Source organism: Dreissena polymorpha, chromosome 2 (assembly GCF_020536995.1).
Source record: "Dreissena polymorpha isolate Duluth1 chromosome 2, UMN_Dpol_1.0, whole genome shotgun sequence".
In the NCBI taxonomy this organism is placed as follows: Eukaryota; Metazoa; Mollusca; class Bivalvia; order Myida; family Dreissenidae; genus Dreissena; species Dreissena polymorpha.
In genome coordinates, this window is record NC_068356.1 from 154,039,649 (window position 1) to 154,063,612 (window position 23,964).

Consider the following 23,964-nt stretch of genomic DNA (forward strand, 5'->3'; position numbering starts at 1 on the left):
TGTTATAATCAAGATGGCCACATCCATGCCTAGGCAGGTATTTTTTGCCGTTTTATACCCTTTCTTACTTGTATCATTTTTTAAATGCCGCTCACTATTATCGACAAGAAAATTACTAGCGTTTATTTCGCATTAATATTCATTCTTTATATCTACATATAAGAACATTTGCAGTGATTAAAGACAAGATATAAAGCGATTTTTAATACAAAATAAACGCTTATCATATTTTTACTGATATGGTTGGAAAGTGAGCATCATTTAAAAGTTAAACTAAAGTTATAAAGGGTATAAAACAGCAAAAAATAGTTGTCTCTATATGGACGTCGCCATCTTGACTATCACGTGATAAGCCCCTCTGGTAGTACACAAAATGAAACCTGACAACTATGTGTGCCTCGCTCCATGAAAAGGGGGTTCAATGCATGGCTAAAATGTTGAATGAATACCATTGACTACAATATGGCGCAAGCACAAACACCTCTGGTGCAAACATAGCACACACTAAAAAGCAACTACTATTTATAATGTGGCATTGCATATGACCATATTGCACGGACACTTATCACTGTATTGGAGGCCATGCGCTCAAGATAATTGCCCCCACAAAGCAGAGCTAAGCAATTACAGTACCTGAATCTTTGGACTTGCTTGGACCTACACATCCACAAAAGATGAAATGAATAGTATTACAAGCCTACAATAAATCGTAGTAAAATATTTGGGCATGTCGAAATTAAATTCAAGCTAGTTGATTCACATTCTTTTAAGTCTGACACCTGTTTCTGTATTCAAAAGTTGGTAAAGCGGACAACTCAATTTTGTTTTTGTTTTGTATTATCAGTAACATTTGGGGGTCAACTTTTACAGGGAATATCCCAGTCTATTTTTAGACACTCACAAAGACATTGGCGTCATACAGAGTATTCATAAGCGTCTTTTGGCTGCATGTAACTTGCTTTCATTTTGTGTACATGTATGTGCCAATTTCAAATAACGCTGTTGTTTTCAAGAGTATTTTAATAAACTTTCTAGCAAGGAGTAAATGGAATACGTAAATACGGTGGTGTTCCGGTTGATTGGATCACCACAGTCATTAATAATTCTATTGGATTTGACAGACAGAGAGAAACCTTACTTTAAACGTCTATGGAAGAAAATACTAGCCCCGTGGGAAAAAAACTGGGCTAAATAAATGTGAATAAAGTATCTTCCCTGATTACAATTTTCGCCTTAACTGGATTTTTGCTAAGAAGAGACTTCCTTTCAACGAAGAAAACAAAAGTGGAAAGTGTCGACCCTTCTTTACCTTGCAGACACTGCACAGGCTATAGTGGAAAGTGTCGACCCTTCTTTAGCCTGCACACACTGCACAGGCTAATCTGTAGACAAACTTTACGCACATACATTAAGCCAAGTGTTTTGCTTGTTATATCCTGAGACGTGTTAATCAAAGTGGTTTTAGCAAGAGAAAGCAAACCTCATACACAAGCTATTGAGAGTATTTTGTTTGAAAGTTTGGATTGTTTACCATTCTCAACTGCATTCCAGTAATAAGATGTGGTAAGGCAGGGAAGTAAACTCACAAACCCTAATAGACAGTGAAGTTCTCTACCAACTGAGTTATCCTCCATTCCCTTATACATGCTGTACCCTGGTATTGTTTAAGTAATACATAAACCTTATCAAGTTTCATTGGACATTAAGCAAAGAACTGGGCTTATTGCATGTGCATAAAGTGTAATCCCAGATTATTGTATTCATTCTGCACAAGATAATCAGGGACGACACTGTATGGAATTTTGCCTTTGAAGGACAAATTATTGTATTTTTCTATACAATAAAAGATGTGTTTGTCAGAAACACAATGCCCCCTAGTGCGCCGCTTTGAAATAAAATTTCAATATATCATTTGGCAGGCTTAGAAATTATCTCCCTTTTAAAGCTTATTTCTTCCCTTGGATTGTTTTTTTACTTGACCTTTCACCACTCAAAATGTGCAGCTTCATGAGATACACATGCATGCCAAATATCAAGTTGCTATTTTCAAATAGCAAAAGTAATGGCCAATGTTAACGTTTTCAGACAGACGGACAGAATGACGGACATTTCAACTGCTATATGCCACCCTACCGGGGGCATAAAAATCCAGAACCAGACTTAATGAGCGGTGTTCTGTGATAAGGGGTTTAATGCATGAGCGTAAAGCGTTGTCCCAGATTAGCCTGTGCTGTTCGCATAGGCTTATCAGGGCGACACTTTTTTTTCCACTTTTATGATATTTTACGTTTCACAAAAGTCTCTTCTTAGCTAGAAACTAGTTAAGGCGGAAAGTGTTGTCCCTGATTAGCCTGTGCAGATTGCACAGGCTAATCTGGGATGACACTAAACGCACATTCATTAAACACCATTTCAAAGATAGAGGCTCAAATATATGAAATAGTTTTCTTAAATACGCAAGTCAAATTCAATTAAAAATGCAATGCAAATCTTTTACTAAAATGTTTCCATAAAGAGTGAGTTCAGAAAGTCAAATTGATAGTTATTCTAAAGGTTGCAGATCTATATTAGTATATTATGAATATATATTGTACAAAAGGGACACACAACGCAGACATATACAACCAAATTTTAGCAATTATTCTTATATCATTGGAAACATATTTTAAACGACCCTAAAAATAAGAACATGCCCTCTATACTAACATTTGAAATTAGACCATGAAATCCCAAGGTCTTGTCAAGTGAAAATAATGTCATCATTCATCCCTAAATCCAGTCCATTATTTGTAAACAAGTCATTAAAGTGTTGTTTACCACAATTGTTCACCTATTATATACCGATCAACTTTCATTACAATGAAGGTTATAGCAGAAAACAGATGTCAATAAATGTGGCCTCGTTCTGGGAAAACTGGGCTTAATGCATGTGCGTAAAGTGTGGTCCCAGCGTTTTAATTGGATTTTTGCTAAGAAGAGACTTCATTTAAACAAAAAATGTCATAAAAGCGGAAAGTGTCGTCCCTGATTAGCCTTTGCGGACTGCACAGGTTAATCTGGGACGACACTTTAACCTCATGCATTATGCCCAGTCTTCTCAAAACATGACTTTTTTATTTTATTTTAATGAAGTCTCTTGTAAAATCCAGTTTTGGCTGTAAGTTTTATCCCTGATTAGTGCAAATGCATTGAACCCAATTATCCTGGAGCAAAGCTCAAATGCTAAACTGAATATACTGCTAAGATGTTTTGGAGGATTAATAGTTAAGTGTTTCATTTCACAACTATAAATTATAGCATAACAAAATTAAGTGTAACTTCCAGCAATGCCAATTGCTACATAGTTTAACCCTTCACCTCTTAGATACGTATTTTTACGCATTTGTAGTCCCTTAGAAAGTAAAATTTAATTAGACCTTTCTTACTAGAATCAAGTTTTATAGATTTCATTTCCAACCCTTAAATACTGATGAGCAGCAAACAGCATAAAACCTAAACACACAGAGTTACTCGTACACACTGAGAGTTACTCGTAGGCTGTTCTGGTTTTATGCTGTTTGAACAAAGCCATTTCCACTTTGTTTCTGAGTGGAAAAGGGTTAATTTCTGTTTTTTTGAGCAACTGGATTTTATTTGATGAGCTCAGTTCTGTGGAAACTAGGCTAAACATATGTCCGAAAAGCACTGTCCCAGATTAGCTTGTACAACACTTCATGTACATGCATTTACACTTTCCATCTCAGAAGCAAAGTAAAAATGGCTATGTGCAAACAGCATAAAACCAGAACAGCCTGCATGTTAAACTCGCAGTCTGTTCAGGTTTTATGCTGTTTGCTGCTCATCAGTATCACAGGGTTCGAAATGACGCTTTTAAAACTTGAATCTAGTAAGAAAAGTCTTTAATCAAATTTAACTTTCTAAGGGACTACACATGCGATAAAATACGTATCTAAGAGGTCAAAGGTTAAGGGTCAAGGGTTAAGCCCAGTTTTTCCAGAGGGCTACTCATTAGAGTGGTTTACTGACCTGCATACATGGGTGCCATGCCTGGTGGGGGTGGGTGGGGGGTGCCCGACATTCCCATCCGAGGTCCCATGGCTGGATGTCCTGGGCCCGGGGAGAAGCCGGGGCGTGGGGGGCCCTGCAGTGAAACAAAAACATTCTGTGACATGAGTACAAAGTGCTCTGCAGTCAGACAAAAACATTCTGTGGCATGGGTGCAAAGTGCCATGCAGTGAGACAAAAACATTCTGTGACATGGGTGCAAAGTGCTATGCAGTCAGACAAAAACATTCTGTGACATGGGTGAAAAGTGCCATGCAGTGAGACAAAAACATTCTATGACATGGGTGCAAAGTGCCATGCAGTGAGACAAAAACATTCTGTGACATGGGTGCAAAGTGCCATGCAGTGAGACAAAAACATTCTATGACGTGGGTGCAAAGTGCCATGCAGTGAGACAAAAACATTCTGTGACATGGGTGCAAAGTGCCATGCAGTGAGACAAAAACATACTGTGACATGGGTCCAGTGCACCAGCTAGGCCTAAATCGAAGGGCGCCGCGCCCTGCCCTCCCGAACCTCCGCCCTGCCCCTCCGAATCTCCGCCCTGCCCCCCCCTCCTCAAAAAAAAAAAAAAAAAAATTTTTTTTTGTTTTTTTTTTACATTATATGATAATTCATAAATCTCTTATTACATTGTAATTAGTTAAATCCTCATTGGCCTCATTGTAGACATTTTATTTGAATGGTTTAATAATAATGGGAATAATACAATTATTTATAACATATAAATTAACATGCAATAGGAAGCATTCCAGACACTCCCGCGCGCTCGAACGTGCCCTTTTGACAAAATACTGCGCGGCGAAAGTGCCCTTTTGACAAAATACTGCGCGTCGAAAGTGCCCTTTTGACAAAAAAGCCCCCCTGCCCTTTTCAAATCCTAGCTGGAGCACTGTGGGTCCAAAGTGCCATGCAGTGAGACAAAAACATTCTGTGACATGGGTGCAAAGAGTCCTGGGGTGAGACAAAACATTCTGTGACAAGGGTGTAAACAGCCCTGCGGTGAGACAAAAACATTCTATGATCTGGATGCAAAGGGCCCTGCGGTGAGACAAAAACATTCTATGACATGGATGCAAAGGGCCCTGCGGTGAGACAAAAACATTCTATGACATGGATGCAAAGGGCCCTGCGGTGAGACTAAAACATTCTATGACATGGATGCAAAGGGCCCTGCGGTGAGACAAAACATTCTGTGACATGGGTGCAAAGGGCCCTGGGGTGAGACAAAAACATTCTATGACATGGGTGCAAAGGGCCCTGAGGTGAGACAAAAACATTCTATGACATGGATGCAAAGGGCCCTGGGCTGAGACAAAAACATTCTATGACAAGGTTGCAAAAGTTCTGCGGTGAGACAAAACCATTCTATGACATGGATGCAAAGGGCCCTGCGGTGAAACAAAAACATTCTGTGACATGGGTGCAAAGGGCCCTGTGGTGAAACAAAACATTATGTGACATGGGTGCAAATGGCCCTGTGGTGAGACAAAACATTCTGTGGCATGGGTGCAAAGGGCCCTGCGGTGAGACAAAAACATTCTATGACATGGATGCAAAGGGCCATGCAATGAGACAAAAGCATTCTGTGACATGGGTGCAAAGTGCCCTGCGGTGAAACAAAAACATTCTGTGACATTAGTGCAAAGTGCCATGCAGTGAGACAAAACCATTCTGTGACATGGGCGCAAAGGGCCCTGCATGAGACAAAACATTCTTTGACATGGGTGCAATTTAGGGCCCTGCAGTGAGACAAAACATTCTGTGACATGGGTGCAAAGTGCCATGCAGTAAGACAAAAACATTCTGTGACATGTGTGCAAATGGCCCTGTGGTGAAACAAAAACATTCTGTGACATGGGTGCTAAGTGCCATGCAGTGAGACAAAAACATTTTGTGACATGGGTGCAAAGAGCCCTGCGGTGAAACAAAAACATTCTGTGACATTAGTGCAAAGTGCCATGCAGTGAGACAAAACCATTCTGTGACATGGGCGCAAAGGGCCCTGCATGAGACAAAACATTCTTTGACATGGGTGCAATTTAGGGCCCTGCAGTGAGACAAAACATTCTGTGACATGGGTGCAAAGTGCCATGCAGTAAGACAAAAACATTCTGTGACATGTGTGCAAATGGCCCTGTGGTGAAACAAAAACATTCTGTGACATGGGTGCTAAGTGCCATGCAGTGAGACAAAAACATTTTGTGACATGGGTGCAAAGAGCCCTGCACAAGACAAAACATTCTGTGACATGGGTGCAAAGGGCCCTGCATAAGACAAACATTCTGTGACATGGGTGCAAATGGCCCTGTGGTGAAACAAAAACATTCTGTGACATGGGTGCAAAGGGCCCTCTGGTGAAACGAAAACGTTCTTTGACATGGGTGCAATGGGCCCTGCATGAGACAAAACAGAAAGTGAATCAGGATGTGAAATTAAAACTTAAGTACACTCGTACTTGGTGATATTTTTGAAATCCTTACACCCAGATATGAAGTTACTATTGCACATTAAGAATAAAATCAACAATTTGTTAACCTTTAAGTAAACATATTTCATGAAGTGATTACAGCCCATTAAGGTAGATAAAAAATGTTTATTTTCAAGTTTGAAGATAAATTATAAAACCACAAATGTAAGATATCAACCTAAGTACCAATTTTCAGACTACATTTTCAAACCTGCATGTACCACAAACAATTAAACAAACAGTAAGCATATACACTGACTGATAGCAAAAACAATTAGGTAGCTACGTTTATAAAACAAGCCTGTAGGAATGTTTTAATCTCTTGGATCTGTACTAAAAGTCCTGGTGAATTAAAAGTCCAGTAACCTATCTTCCGTTTATTGGGGTTAGGGTTATGTAAACACATTGTTCTGGTCAACTGTCTAGACCCAAAGAAGGGCAAAAACCATCTATCTGTAAATCATATGTCAGAATGCTTAAAGCGGGGTTTGTGTCCTCTAAGTGCGAATTCATGGTTTTGTACTGAAAATAATGTCCTGAAATGGGATCACATACACAGGGGCAAAAACTGTAGCCCATTAGAGACCTTACAAGATTAGTGTACATGTGCACTCATGAATGTTAAAATAATTATTCAATCCATAAGGTCTCTACGCAAGGTGCATTAAAAGAAGTAATAAGAAGAGCACACAAGAAAGTGAATTGACAATAAATGTATTCATATATTATAATATCTGGTACAATAATGGTAAAAAACACATTTAAAATAAAAATATATAATTATATGTTAAAATATCTGGTACAATAATGATGAAAATCAATTTTTAACTAACATGCAGATATCTTTTTTACTTATAAGTTGCAAAACCTTAATAAAAACAACACGCAAAACTCGATGATTTTCATTGTCAAAAACCCATTTCCTTCCACTATTATTCTTTACTCTTATTTAAACTTCACATATCAGTGTGTTATACAACTCCCAACATGTGATCCCAGTGTCACGTTAAGGTCATTAACTGTATTATAAACTGGTTAACAGTAGAGGAGCAAAAAGCATTCAAACTGTAAGTTATACAACATAAACATTTCGATGATATAAGCTGGGCTTGTGTCCGCTTTGTACTGTGTTTGTATTTAAAAGAATGTAATGAAATGGGATCAAAGACATGGTTCACATGCCAGGTGGGCCACATGTGCGGATTTATGTGTTTGTACTAAAAAGAACGTCCTCAAATGCGATCATAGAATAACTGGTTTATGGAGTATACTATACAGTAATTTAATTCTCTAGCACTTTGTTATACAAATTGTAGAAAGCAGCCAACATTCACTTATAAACAATTGTTATACAGTTATTTATAATAATATTAATAATTTTTAATTTTTCTCAATTTCATGGTCTATCACACTTTTTCACATTTCATGGTCTATCACACTTTTTTCCCAATTTCATGGTCTATCACACTTTTTCTCCCAATCAAAAAAGCCCAGGCTGTAAAATACAAAGTGAAAAAATCACTGCCATATATATTATAAGGCTAGACCTATTTTTCTTGGTTCGAAGTCTATTCTTTATATTTATAAGAATGCGTCGGTGAATATTACCTCTATCCTCCAGGAGTAAAGATATTCATGACCTCAATTTTAATATCAATCTTTAACATTTAGCCAATTCTCATATGCCTTATTATATGAAGCAAGCATTCTAATGTTCTAAGTTCGGGACTATCATTTCGGGAATTAGCACTTTTCTCCTGGACCAGGATGCATTTCTTCGCACATAACTTAACCCTTTCCGTCTCAGAAGCAAAGTGAAAATGGCTTTGAACAAACAGCATAAAAACCAGAACAGCCTGTGAGTAACTCGCAGTCTGTTCAGGTTTTATGCTGTTTGCTGCTCATCAGTTTCTAAGGTTTTGAATTGAAGCCTTTAAAACTTGAATCTAGTAAAAAAGGAGTTTAATTAAATTTAACTTTCTAAGGAAGTACAAATGCGTGAAAATACATCTCTAAGTGGTTAAGGGTTAAGTGAGCTTGAGTTTAGCCTTTTAATATAATAGCAAATGAAAAAACTGAAGTGTAAAATGAAGCACTCATTCTGATTGGTTGATATTATTACAAGTTTTGATTTTTATCACTATTGCAAACTTTTCTCAGTACTGGTTACAGGACACATAGAGGGTTGCTGTGTGTAAACAATGTGTTCTTAAAATCATTTAGGCAATGCTCAGTGATAAGAGCATTAAATGCATGTGCGTAAAGTGTCCTCCCACATTAGCCTGTGCAGTCAACACACACTTATAATCAGGGGCGACACTTTGCGTATAAACTAATTTTTGTAAACTAAGAGTCTTCGATCCATGAAATGAACAAGAGCTGTCAGAGGACAGCATGCTCGACTATTCGAGTGCTTGACAGTATAACGTAAGCCATCATGGAGAAATTGTTCATATTAAATAATTTATTAGACGATCTTTCAAAAATGAAAAAATAAAAAAATATATAAAAATTGGGGGGAGGGGGGTTGAGAGGGGGTATAAAGTGGGTGTGGTAATTTATTAGACAATCTTTCAAAAAATAAAAAAGGAAAACAAAATTGGGGGGGGGGGTGAAAGGGGGGTATAATGTGGGGTGTGTTAATTTATTAGATGATGTTTAAAAAAAAAATGGGGTGGGGGGATTGGGGGGGGGGGAGGGATTCTGGGTAGGGGTGTGGGGTATTGTTTGAGTGCAATCCATTGTGGTATTCAGGTAAGTGTTGTTTTGTTAAAGTTATAATAGAATGTGATCATAAATAAAAAAGTTATGGCAATTTAAGCAAAATGTTCAATTATCTAAGTGTAAAAGGGGTCATAATTATGTCAAAATGCTTGATACAGTGGTCTGCTCTGGTTTATAGGTTGAGGTCATGTTGGTAAACAAGTATGTAACATATAAAAGCAATATATGTTAAAGGATATAGGAAATATTTGGGGTAGTATGCAAACTTTAACATAATAATATAGATTTATCAATAATATGCATATTCTAAGTATAAAAGGGGCAATAATTATGACAAAATGCTTGATAGAGTTGTATGCTCTTGTTTATAGGTTGGGGTGATGTTGGTAAACAAGTATGCAAAATATGAAAGCAATATGTCAAGGGACAATGAAAATAAATGGGGTAGTACGAAAACTTTAACATTTGCTGCATATTCTAAGTGGAAAAGGGGCCATAATTATGACAAAATGCTTGATAGAGTTGTCTGCTCTTGTTTATAGGTTGGGGTCATGTTGGTCAACAAGTATACAAAATATGAAAGCAATATGTAAAGGGAAAATGAAAATAATTGGGGTAGTACGAAAACTTTAACATTTGCACGCTAACGGAACAGAAACGACAACGCCTGGGTGAGTAGGATAGATCCACTATATATATTTCATATATACATGTAATAGTCAAGCTAAAAATGCAATAGACGCGGAAAGTCTCATCTATGATTAGCCTGTGCTGAGTGCACAGGCTAATCTGGGACGACACTTTACCCAATTGCATTAAACCCACTTTTCATGGAGCGCAGCTGGTTTGTCAAGTTCTCAACAATCAGTACTGCACTCATTGCAGGACATATCAAGACATTGTTAAAGGCAGAAAATTAGTCTAGATTTTTGACACAATATTAAGGTGGTTCAAATTTCATAACTTACAATATACCTACTTGTCTGTGAACTGTGAAAGAGGCGGGGTTACCTTTATACACCTGAGTGACAGGGTGACCAAGTGGTGTGATTGGTTGAAAGAGGGTAAATAACTTGCTGTGATTGGTCAGCAAACAGAGGACAATATTTGTATATAAACTTAAAATAATACTGAAACAGAATTAAAGAGGGTTATAGACATACATAAACTCACACTCATTTTGAAACGGAATAGTTTTAGTTAGTCAAATGTGTGCAACAGTTGTAAGAGTTGAAGAATTTTACTTTTTCTAATTTTTCTGCCTCCGACAATTTTAAGTGAGGCTGCATACTTGGTTCTTAAGGTACTTAAGAATTGTAGAGGTTTAAACAACATTTCCAAATTTCCGAACTATGGTTCCAACGGTAAGTTAACAATATTTTATCTATTATAATGAAAGAGCTGCACGCTGGGAAAATGGGGCTTAATGCATGTGTGTAAAGTGTCATCCCAGATTAGCATGTGCAGTCAACACAGGCTAAGCAGGTGCTACATGTACACTTTCCACTTGTCAGGAATTTTTGGTTTAAAGGAAATCCCTTCAAACGAAAAATACAGTCTTGCCAGTGAAGCCCTTGATAAGCTTGTGATAGCAAACAGTTGATTTGTATTCATTTTGCAAACAGAAAAATATTTAACTATGTTTATTTTTCAATAAAAACATTTTTTTTTAAATATGCTGATAATACTGATGAGTATTGCTTTTCTTTTGATCAGTTTAATAGATGATATTTATATTCATTTATAAGCATGACAAGTTATTTTATTATTAACTTTGTGAGAATTCTCTTCCAATGCTTGAAGCTTACATGTTTGTGTGAAATAATCTATCATTGTTTATATTTATTAATATCATCGTCTCTTAATTAAGATTCATAGTGATTTTTTTTATTGAAACATGTACATTTAATGTTATGTTGAGTATGGATGTAGGAATCCATTTTTTTATTTAAAAAATTTATAATGCAAAAAAAAACACACACCAGATATTGCTGTAATTCATAGTGATTTTTTTATTGAAACATGTACATTTAATGTTATGTTGAGTATGGATGTAGGAATCCATTTTTTTATTTAAAAAATTTATAATGCAAAAAAACACACACCAGATATTGCTGTAATAACGTGTAAAGACATTCATCGGTTTACTTCAAACAAAAGTTCAGGATTTACACAAGTAAGCTTGACTAAGATTTGTCATTAAAGAGTCAGAGCTTTAAATTCACTGATTTATAAATAAACTTTTTGGAGTGTTTTTTTTAATTCTTTTTAACTTTTTAAGAAAATGACAAAACATAATACAAGGGAGGGAAAACAGAACGCAATGCAAAAGCGTTAATTGTTGCCCAGATAAGTCTTTGCAATCTATCCATGAATTTCAACAAACCCAAATGTGGCCGTTTGACTCAAGGTTTCAAAACTGCACTGTGATTGCTTCCCCACAGGTGCTGTTGGTGTGTTGCACCCTCCTGCTGCTGCTCTACCACCTCCTACAGGACGTGTACCTGATGTACCAGCAGCACTTCCCCCCTGGTCCCCTCTCCCTACCCCTCATAGGCAACCTGCACCTGATCAGCCCCAGGCTGCCTCATCTCTCACTGCAGAGGCTGGGCACCAAGTACGGAAAGATCTTCAGCCTGCGCATGGGGCATATGGGTCGCGTGGTGTTCGTTCAGGACATCGATCACATTAACCAGGTAAGAAAAACAATCAATCACATCAACCAAATAGGAGAACCAATCAATCACATCAACTAGGTAAGAGAACCAATCAATCACATCAACAAGGTAGGAGAACCAATCAATTACATTAACTAGGTAGTAGAACCAATCAACCACATCAACAAGGTAGGAGAACCAATCAATCACATCAACAAGGTAGGAGAACCAATCAATTAAATCAACCAGGTAGAAGAACCAATCAATCACACTCAATTACAGCCATCTGGAGATCACATCATATAGCATATTGACCATTTAAGACTATGCGAGTGCATTTAAAGTGAATCCCAGCAATCATGTGATAACCCAAATGCTCAATATCACTATAAAAAACCAGGCAAAACAAAAATCACATTGACTGTGTGAGATTACCTTGTTGCACTCATGTTACCTGTCAGGGTAAAACAAACACTAATTCATCTCAATAACAAAAGCAATATGACATCCAAAACAATGCTTGAACAAAATACCCATAGATCAATAGAACATGATGCCCAAAATATCACTTTAACACTGATGCAATCAAATTGTTACCTGAACCAATCACAGGATTTTGCAGAAGGTCATATCAACCATATCAACAATGTCTTTACAAACCTCATCCAGGGAAAACTGGACTTAATGCATGAGTGTGAATTGTTGTTCCATATTAGCCTGTGCAGTAAGCACAGACTTATCTGGGACAACTCTTTCCCTCTCAACTTGAATATTGCTAAGAAGAGATATCATTTAAAAGAAAAATTCCATATAAGCGGAGAGTTTTGTCACTAAATAGCATGTGCGGCCTGCACAGGCTTATGTTGGACGACACTTATCGCCCAGTATTCCCAAAGTAAGACTCTATTTGTTTTATCTGGACCCAAACACTTGTGTTTTTTTCACAATATTGGCTCTGATAGGCCCATATGGCATTCATATATTTTGTTAAAATGCTATTCTAAGCATGTCATATTCTTTTTCATCAGCTATACGAGTGCAAGTTCACGTGCGACCGGCCAGACATTCCGATCTTCAAGAAGGTCAACCAGGGGATTGAAGGTATAGGATCATGTCCGTACGACAAGCGATGGTCCCAGATGACAAAAGCATTGCACGGCGGTCTAGCCAAGATCTCCCAGGACAAACTCTATGAAATCTGCATGCATGCATACAACCAGCTTTTTGCAAGGTACTGTAAAACCATTATTACTTGTAGGAGATTTTTGTTGATTTAGTAGGTTGACAGATCAACGAATTTCACATAAACTCATAAAAAAATTACGGACGCAAAATTCACATTGTTTGGGGATTAAAATAGACAGGTGAGTTATTGACAATGGCTCAAAATATACATGTGAGCTTTTATCATAGGTGGTAAAATCATAACTTTTGATTTTCCCTATAATATTCAATTGGTGAGCTGTTGACCTACATTCATGTATTAAAAATATTCCTACAAATCTTGGCTCCCACCGTTTTTCACCTTGTGAAACTATCTACAGACTGGAGCAGAACTCTAGGCCCAATTACGACCCTCGGAGTGACGTGGTGGCCTGCTGCACGGCCATGTTCAGCTCCATCGTGTACGGGATCGGCCTGGAGCCACTAGACTCGCCAGAGCTACAGACTCGGATCAGGTACCACAACATGATACTGGAGCTGCTGAGTCCAACCAACGTGTACAACCTGGTCCCTGCACTTTGGAACCTGCCTCTACCCATGAAGGCGAGATTTGAGGCGTGTTTGAAGGTATGTGCGTATGAAGGCCAGATTTGAGGCGTGTTTGAAGGTATGTGCGAATGAAAGCGAGATAAGAGGCTTGTTTGAAGGTTACATAATAATGTGCGTAAGAAGGCAAGATTTGAAGAATGTTTGAAGGTATATGCCTATGAAGGCAAGATTTGAGGCATGTTTGAAGGTATGTGCGCATTAAAATCATGTCCATTTTCTTACGCGCTATAGTGGTTTCTTCTTGTCAAATTTGGCGGCATTCAAAATCTCAAGTAGAACTCATTTTTCCCACCTGACATTGTAAGTTCCACATACAATGTTTACAAGAAATACGGAATAAAATGGAATATTAACTTGATTTCAGTTCTTTACGTTTAAATTTCCTAATTTTTGTCAAAATGATGCATGTGTTGGGTGGGGCCTTACTAGAACAAATTGAGTTTGTCTCTGGTCAAACAGCGTTTATTTCATGTGACTAAAGAATCATACAAAATAAGCCTGTGCAGTCTACTTAATTCTGCTTTTATGGCACTTTTTCTTAAAGGAAGCCTCTTAAAAGCAATAATCAAGTTTTGGTGAAAAGTCGTTCAAGATTAACTTGTGCAGACACTTTAAGCACATGAATTTAGTCCTGTTTTCCTAGATAAAGGACCAATCACGAACCATAATGTGTTATTCAAGGAACTCCTTCACTTCTGCATTTTCTATTGCAGGAGAGAAATGACCTGCTGGAAAACCAATACAACAAGCACTGCGAGAGTTTCTCTGGAGGCATATCCAACCTGATGGAGGCCATCGCAGCGTTTGAGATGGAGCATCAGCCTTCAGATGACAGCGTCACCAGGCACAACATGTTCATGTCAGCGTGGGCCGTCTATCTTGCCAGTAGGTCACATTCCACTATCTTCAATAAAAAATCCCATGGGAAAATAAAAAATCCCATGGGAGGACCAACAACTTCGCTTATAAATTTCATGCTTAAGAAAACACACTTTTTAAGCGAAAATAACCAATTATTAATAAAAAATAAGACTTTCATGGCATACTTTATCTCAAACAAGCAAATCATCAAAAAAAGGGTACTTGAGTTTGCAAAATTTCGGTTTCGCAAAATGGTTCCGTTGGCTGTTTATGTTATATCTTGCCAATAGGTCACATTTGACAATCTTAACTGTTTTTATATCAGTCTTTTTTATTGACATTTTGAGAAAGAGGTCAGGGCCATTACAAATAGGAAAAACACGTTTTTTCTCTAATATTGGGACATTTTGTGATGTATTGGCTTTAAAATTTCAACAATAAGAGTTTGCTTCATTATATTTGGTAAGGTTCCACTCGTAGAGCATTGATATTGAATTCTTCAATTAAAAAATATTTTTTGTGCATGAAATGATCAATTGGGAATTTTAAAAAGTCATTTGGGAAAAATAAATACTTTTAAGCTTGGCTGACCTTAAAAACACTGTAATAGGTCACATTCCACTATGTTATCATCGTCAGTAGGTCACACTCCACTATATCAGTGTGCACTGTACTAGCGCATGTTGACATCCTGTTAAAGATAACCCACAAACTGTGTTACCATGACATGGATGTTCTTCTCTGCTTTGTCATTTATATTTTATCACAAACAGTTACGTTAATCAGCACAAGATTGAAGAGCTGTTCTTATTTCATACCCAGCAAAAAAAACATTGACCAAATTCTATTTTTTAAGTACATACACACTTTGGAATATCTGTGATACGTCAATCAGTATACACTCCAGTAATACAGCTAGTTTAGTCTATAGGCAACAGTTTTTTTCTTAAAATTTTGGGCCCTTATACTGCCCCATTCCAAATAGAAAAACGTGTGTATTCACTCCCCACACACACAACAAAAAAAAGTAACCAAAAAATCACATCCACAAAAGATTTTTTCTCAAAGTAGTGGCTTAAATGTAAATTGTAAGTTAACAATTGTATGCTATTATGTATAAGACGTTCACAAAAATGTGAAAGAGAGAGATGTAATCTTGTTGTGTGAATTTAATTTAGAATGTATGCCTACCCTGTGTTTTTTGTTCACCATTTTGGGAAGGGGGCCGAGTCACTTTGGATTGGGAAAATTCACTTTGTTATGACTAAATAAGAAAATAAGTGTGGTTATTTTTTTGCAAAAAAGACTTTAATATTGAGAATGACACTGCATTCCTGAGAAAACTGAGCTTAATGAATGTGCATAAAGTTTTGCCCCAGATTAGCCTGTGCCAGTCACACAGACTTATCATTAGCCTGTGCCATTCCCACAGACTTATCAGGGACAACCATTCACACAGACTTATCAGGGACAACCATTTACACAGACGTATCAGGGACAACCATTCACACAGACTTATCAGGGACAACCATTCACACAGACTTATCAGGGACAACCATTCACACAGACTTATCAGGGACAACCATTCACACAGACTTATCAGGGACAACCATTCACACAGACTTATCAGGGACAACACAGACTTATCAGGGACAACACTTTCTGCTGTGCCATTCACACACACTTATCAGGGACAACACAGACTTACCAGGGACAACACTTTCTGCTGTGCCATTCACACACACTTATCAGGGACAACACTTTCTGCTGTGCCATTCACACAGACTTATCAGGGACAACACAGACTTATCAGGGACAACACTTTCTGCTGTGCCATTCACACACACTTATCAGGGACAACGCACAGACTTACCAGGGACAACACACACTTATCAGGGACAACACAGACTTACATGTATCAGGGACAACACAGACTTATCAGGGACAACACTTTCTGCCTGTGCCATTCACACAGACTTATCAGGGACAACACTTTCTGCTTTATGGTATTTTTAGTTTATAGAAAGTATTTTTAATATAAAATCCAGTTTAGCCAGAGAGTGTTGTACTGCACAGGCTAATATAGGACAACTCTTGGCGCAAATACAAAACCAGTGTTTATGTGTCAGGCTGTGACACAACCGTGGATATGACACTGTGGATGATGCTGCACCTCTCCCTCAACCCTGATGTTCAGTGTCGGATACAGGAAGAGGTTGACACCGTCATCACTGACCCAGACGCCGACATCCTGCAGTCGAAACAGGCCCTTCACTACACAAGTAAGTCCATGTAGCAATTAACTGCACCCACTTTAAAACAGTAACCTACAAAACCAATAACTCCATAGGACCTTAACTACACAAGTAAGCTCCATGTAGCAATTAACCACACCTACCATAGAACAATCACCGACCAAACCAATAACTCTGTAGGACCTTCACTATACAAGTAATCCCCATGTAACAAATTACCGCACTCACTGTAAAAGTCACTGACCAAGGCCCATAACTCTGATAGCGATGAAAACCATGATTCAACCAAAGTATGGCCACATAAAAAATGAATATCTTGAGAAGATTGAATAAACCCAGCTGATGTCTGGATACAGTTCGATCAAACAAGCCGGAATTTTTACATCAATACATCACACTAAGCAATATATAGTAAACCACCTTATATAAAGCGGTGTGAACATAACCAAGCATAGCCTGGCTCAAAATGTTCAGATACAGGCTTGGAGACTTTGCTATTTTTTTATCACTTTTGCCTTGTTCTTGGAAAACCGGGCTTAACGCATGTGCATTAAGCTTAGTTCCAGATTAGCCTGAGCAGTCTGTGCAGGCTAATCAGGGACGACAATTTCCGCCTAGACATGTTTTTCGCGAGGAAGTGTCTACCCTTAAACGAAAAACACCTTCAAAACAGAAAGTGTCGTCCATGATTAACCTGTGCATAGGCATATCTAGGACGACACTTTATGCACATGCATTAAGACCAGTTTTCCCAGAACGCGGCTCACTTCATGTCATTTTACGTCTCTTCAGGGGCCACAATCCTGGAATGCCTGCGTCTCGTCACTCCAATCGCTGTGGGACTCCCCCGCCAGGCCACCAGAGACATAGAGATAGGCGGGTACAGGATTCCCAGAGGTATGCACATATATATTGAATGATGGCCATTGAAAGGTAGAAACCACTGTTATACAAAGGAAAGGAAATAAGCAGAGCCTCACTAGCCAATCAGTGCAAACAAATGTGATTTTCTATGGAAGCTTATCAGCCTTTTTTCCACCAACTGTTAACGAGGCCTGAACACTTTGGAAAAGGAAAAATAGAGTTTTTTTCACAAAAATGGGGAAAATGGTGTTGTTGTATGTTGGCTAAAAAATACTAATAAAGTGAAAATATATGTGTTTTAACTATTGTACTTACTTATAAGTTACTAATGTTTAACTTCTAGAGCTTGATTTTTTTAAATCTTCAATTGGGCATTTTAGGCAGCCATTTGTTCAAAATAAATACTCTTTGACATTGGAAATGGGGCCACATTTTAGCAACAAATAAGACCAAAAAGACCCACTACAAGAAATATTAAAAGAAAAATGTTGAGAAAACCATAGCCTTATCATGATAAACCCTTCTTGCTGTAAAGCACACTGAAACTTTTCAAATACCACTGCAATAGAATTCATATGCAAATGAATCAAAGGGCAAGACGTCTTTTAAAAACAAAATAGAATATTAAGCCAAACAATCTAAGAGAAACAATTATAAGCTAAGCAATAAATAGCAATGAATAAACAAAGATTTCCTAGTCTGATAATTTATTTCAATGCAAGCACTTTATCAAATTCAATCAAAGGGAACAAACTCTGGCAAACAATATATAAAATGTATTATAACACAGCTATAGTGGTTACTGTGGTATATTTCATTTTTGAGTAAAGATTCATAAATAAAGAATTAAATGGACTGGTTATTTATCATATCAGTAATCACACAATGCGTTATTATACGTTCTATGAAAGTATAATAAAAGAGATGAGACCATATTGACATTTGTTTTTTCAAAAACATGTACTTGTAGCATACTTTGAAAATTGATGACCCCTCAATATTTTCCATTGTCTATATCAATGTGTCATCCCAGCTTTATAGTAATGTTTAGTGTTAAAGGTATTGTACAGGAAATTGAATAGAATTTCTTTCCTGTCAATGTAGAATTTTATTATTTGATTTTTCCGCATCATAATCAAACACCTTATACTTGTGAAGAACAACAATCCAGCCCAAACAGCAGCATGGACAAAACCAATTGAATTCAGATGAGCCTCGTTCTGTGAAAACAGGGCTAAATGCCTATGAATAAAGTGTCGCCCCAGATCAACCTGTGCAGTCCACACACTTGGCTAAATGCCTATGAATAAAGTGTTGCCCCAGATCAACCTGTGCAGTCCACACACTTGGCTAAATGCCTATGAATAAAGTGTCGCCCCAGATCAACCTGTGCAGTCCACACACTTGGCTAAATGCCTATGAATAAAGTGTCGTTCCAGATCAACCTGTGCAGTCCGCACACTTGGCTAAATGCCTATGAATAAAGTGTCGTCCCAGATCAACCTGTGAAGTCCGTACACTTGGCTAAATGCCTATGAATAAAGTGTCGTCCCAGATCAACCTGTGCAGTCCGCACACTTGGCTAAATGCCTATGAATAAAGTGTTGTTCCAGATCAACCTGTGCAGTCCGCACATGCTAATCAGGGACAACACATTCCGCTTGAATGGTATCTTTTTTTGAAGGAGGTCTGTTCTTAGCCAAAATCCTGTTAAGGTGAAAATTGTTGTCCTTGTTGTCCCTGATTAGCCTGTGCGGACTGCACGGGCTAACCTTAGATGACACTTAACACACACACGTGTTAAGCCCCCTTTCCCAGAGCACAGCCCAATTTGTTAAAGCCATCTCTTTCAAAATGTCAGGCACTCTAGTATTTGTGAATATAAGCTAATGCAGTTCACATAAACACTTTGTGTTTACAGGAACAGTCATCATGCCCAACCAGTGGAATGTTCATCATGATGCGACCCATTGGCCTGAGCCTTTCCAGTTCAAGCCGGAGCGTTTCCTGGACCATAAAGGTAGCAATTAACCTCAACAAACATTTCAACTAAAAGAAGTTTTAAGTGTTTTGATAATATCTCAACGATCTCATTACACCCTGCTCAGATCAGTTTGAATAATTAATTTATCTAAACTACGTCCAAAGAAATGGTAATTAGAAAATTCTAAAAAATTGCTCTTTCTGTGAATATTTTGCTTCAAGTTGTGTGTTTATTTGAGGACCAGCATTTTATAATAATTGGTTGCTTTTCTGGAAAATTATTTCCAGTATGTTATCAAATTCCACCTAGCGTTTAATTGTTCTGTTGACTACAATATAAGCATTGATTTTTTTTTTGTTGATCAGAAATCAATATCGTCCACTTATTTTGATTCAAACAGTGCCAATTCGGTTGTTTGTTTCTTCATTAAAGGTCATTTACTTCCCACACAACATATATTCAACAAGATGCCATTTATTCCATTCGCCCGCGGGAAGCGACCATGCCTCGGTCAGCACATGGCTCAAGACATTCTGCTAATCTGCTTTGCCTCTTTACTGAAGAGGTACACCCTGCGACTTCCACCAACGTTTAAACCAGATTTGAAGGGACATGTGAAGTTAAACTTGTGTCCCAACTATTTTCCATTGGAGGTGATCCCACGATGAACTTTTGTTTCCCATACTTTCTATTCATTTGTTAGGCCTATTTATTGAAGAGGTGCACATGTATTAGCTGCAACTTTCACCAAAGTTCAGCCGGATTTCAACGGAAAAGTGAAATTTAACCTGCGTCCCAACTATTTTCCATTTGAGGTGATGCCATGATGAACCATGGGGTCCCATGGCACCTCACTACCGCAAATACCCATCAAATTAGACTCACAAACTCTGTTATTGAATGACATTGTACATGTAGTAACAATACAAGGAGACCGTGCTCTGGGAAAAATGGGCTCAGTGCATGTGCATAAAGTGTTTTTCCGCCTTAATTGGATTTTTGCTAAGAAGAGACTTTATTTAAACCGAAAATGTCATAAAAGCGGAAAGTGTAGTCCCTGATTAGCCTGTGCAGATTGCACAGGCTAATCTGGGACAACACTTTACACACATGCATTATGCCCAGTTTTCTCAGAACACGACTCAAAGGGTTAACGCCCCAGATGAGCAGGCCGCACTATCTAATCTGGCACAATTCGTTTTGCACATGCAATAAAGCTTATACTAGAACAAGATGATGCGACGCTGACCTTTAGACTCCCACAAAGTTCAATTCCAGCAACCTCACATGCATGTACATTGTTTGCCAAATTAGGCTTGACGAAAAAAATAATTACCAGACAAATGGAGAAATTTCATACACCTGATACTTATAATAAAGTCAATTTCTGAGCAAGGGAGAGCACTCAGTCAGAGCAGTAAAAAACCCTTCAAACCTGAACAAATATTGACTGAGCTGCAGCATGTCATTCAAACAAAGTTGGCACAGGGTGATGTCATCTTGTACTCTGTCATCCACTGAGCACTGGGCTGGTTCCTAGTGGTGCAGTTATCATCATTATCATCATCATCACCATCATCATTATAATATTTTTCACATACCATGTATCAAATTGTTCACATACTGTTCATCACATTTTTCACATACCATTCATCACATTTTTCACATATCATTTATAATATTTTCACATACTGTTTGTCACATGTTTCACTACCGTTCATCACATTTTCACATACTGTTGGGTGTTAAAGAAATGGATAAGTTGGATAATTCTCACAGTGATAAATGAAACTTGTATAATTATATGACTGTAGATATGAGACTTGTATATTATAGACTTTGTAAATGCAGTGGGTTTTTTCACCATTTTGGGAATGGGACCGGGTTCTTTTGGATTGGGTAATATCGCGTCATTTGACTATAATTGAGTAATTGACGTTGATTTTATGGTTACAAATACTTTTACCTCAATAATAAGTGATTTCAATATTATATTTTCTAAGGTTCAACTTATAGAGCTTGATTTGTGGATGAATGACATGTTTAGACATATTTAATATTATTTTTTGGAAACCTTTTATTGGGAATTTTTAGGTCCCATTCGGGCAAAAAAACGCCTTTTTTCTATAGGGAATGGGTCCCCCTAGCGGACCGTAATTTGAAAGAAAGAAACAACACTGAAGTGACTTAATAATAACTTGACTCAATTTTAAGCTGTCATAAAGGTGCGAGCTTAAACACTTTGTTGTTGATGTTTATTATGTTACTATAATTGTTATTATTATATATTGTTAATATAATTGACCAAGTTCAATAAAGACAGGACTATAAATGTGACTTTTAGAGTGTTAGTGGCCATGTTTTTCAACCATCTATAACCATTTGTGATCTCATCCAAGAGATCATTACAACAACTGTTCTGACTAAGTTTCATGAAGGCAAATGTTGACACCCCACGACGCACGACAGACAAAAGGCGATCACAAAAGCTCACCGTGAGCACATTATTCTCTGACCAAATTTTGTGAAGACTGGACTATAAAAGTGATTTCTAGAGTGTAAACAAGGCTTTCTCAAAGCCATATACATGTAATCAAACTGCCCCACCATCTGGCGGCAATATTTTCAAGAAACTGGAACCATTTTCGAACTCTGCTGAGATATAATTAGAACAAAATTAATGTCCTAGCCAAGCGCTGAAACCATTTTCAAACCTAGCTGAAATATTATAAAAACAAATGTTCCCACCAAATTTCATGAATAACAAATCACAAAAGTCAATCAAATGGAGCACATTTTAAACACTATACATGTATATCAATGGCATGTTGAATATGAGCACATTTCATTTACCACACACATAGCAAACAAATTCTCCATATCTACATGTATGCAGAACTACATCACAAATTTGACATACATGTATCTTTACTTCAAAACTCTTACAAGACATTTTTTGTCAAGGGGTCTTTTTTAATGCAGCCCACAGCAAATTTATGTGTTTTAATTCTGCACCTCAAAGCATAGGCAACATTAATATTGTTAAATTGTCATAGAGGAGCCAATAGTTATTCAGTTTCCATGTCTTAAAATGCTCCAGTGTTTTGTGATTTAAGTTTGCAATTGTGTCTGTTTGGACGGACTCAGAGGACTCTTTAAGCTTAAAGGAACAGCCTCAGGAGTGGATAACTGCCATTTTTATTCTTGTGGATAACTGCCATTTCTATGCTTGTGGATAACTGCCATTTCTATGCTTAAAAAGATAAAAAAAATTTTTTTTCAATATTTGCATACATACCTGATGCTGAATGACAGCATGGGCCCTAAATCAAGGGGTAAGAGACAACTACTCAGATCAATTTAAGCAGGGATAACAATTATAGGTTGAATGTTTGCCCAGGGTGATAACAAGTAGATTTAGGCCCGGACAAGTCAATTTCGACAGCTGGTGGTCTGATTGGGCAACTAGCTTTTTATAAAAGCTTGAAACACAGATTGTTTTACATTTGTATTATGTCTCAATTCAACTAAAGCTGTTGATTTTTGCATAACCTGATTCAACAGGTCTGGTGTTTAATAGCGCCATACATTACCATATACACATTCATGCCAAATATCAGGTTGCTATCATCAATATTCAGTGATTTTTTTGTTACAGCCTGTACCATTTGGATTGGGAAAATTAGCGCGATAAACCATGAAATTTGGAAAAATAGTGCGATAAACCATGAAATTGGGAAACATTAAGCATTATAAATATGATTATAAGAACAGAATTAAAATTGTTAAGTGCATGTTTTACAGCATTTTTATATTATAATGTGCTGCTTTAATGTCTTCTTACAATGAAGACAAAGTTTAGTTAATATCCTTTCACATGCATATTAAACTTGCAATAATCTATAGATTCTTAAATACACCATTTAATAATAACCTCTTTAAGAGTATGAATTCAATTCAGATTTATTTTTAAATTAAATATCATATGGTGAAAACATTAACAAATATTAACAAACAGGTGCAAGTGTTCTTGCTGTTTTAATGATGTATTGAATGGAGTTAAAATAATATATTATTTAAATTTGTTTGCCTTTCAATATCTTGCACTTGACATCCTCAGTTCAATGCTATTTCAGTAAACTGTACAGGGTGACAAACATAATAAAGCAGAATATGCATATGAATCATTATCTGATTATACACAGATCCACTAACATATAAATCAAATCATGTTTGTCTCTTTCCATTTTCAAACCATTTTCATCTTAAATGCTTTAACTTTGTGAATGTGAGTAGACTGAACTCCAATTT

At 37.3% G+C, this 23,964-nt stretch overlaps 2 protein-coding genes across 4 annotated transcripts in view; one reads left to right on the plus strand and one right to left on the minus strand.

Moving 5' to 3' along the window:
• LOC127869521 (cytochrome P450 2C31-like) overlaps positions 1–21,985 on the plus strand; it is a 149,296-nt gene extending 127,311 nt beyond the window's left edge. The window contains exons 1-9 of one of the 3 annotated variants that reach the window (XM_052412156.1): positions 10,395–10,623; positions 11,704–11,955; positions 12,945–13,147; positions 13,461–13,707; positions 14,403–14,574; positions 16,680–16,832; positions 17,598–17,702; positions 19,591–19,689; positions 20,086–21,985. In XM_052412156.1, the coding sequence (XP_052268116.1) occupies positions 10,612–10,623; positions 11,704–11,955; positions 12,945–13,147; positions 13,461–13,707; positions 14,403–14,574; positions 16,680–16,832; positions 17,598–17,702; positions 19,591–19,689; positions 20,086–20,321 (1,479 nt within the window). In that variant the 5' untranslated portion in view covers positions 10,395–10,611 and the 3' untranslated portion in view covers positions 20,322–21,985. Of the gene's footprint in view, positions 1–10,394; positions 10,624–11,669; positions 11,956–12,944; positions 13,148–13,460; positions 13,708–14,402; positions 14,575–16,679; positions 16,833–17,597; positions 17,703–19,590; positions 19,690–20,085 lie in introns of those variants that run through there. The other 2 variants (XM_052412155.1, XM_052412153.1) reach the window with 2 other exon arrangements.
• LOC127869523 (SWI/SNF-related matrix-associated actin-dependent regulator of chromatin subfamily D member 1-like) overlaps positions 1–23,964 on the minus strand; it is a 61,963-nt gene that overhangs the window by 33,966 nt on the left and 4,033 nt on the right. The window contains exons 2-3 of the mRNA XM_052412157.1: positions 4,027–4,141; positions 634–657 (exon numbers count right to left, since the gene is read on the minus strand). Of these exons, the coding sequence (XP_052268117.1) occupies positions 634–657; positions 4,027–4,141 (139 nt within the window). The remainder of the gene's footprint in view (positions 1–633; positions 658–4,026; positions 4,142–23,964) is intronic.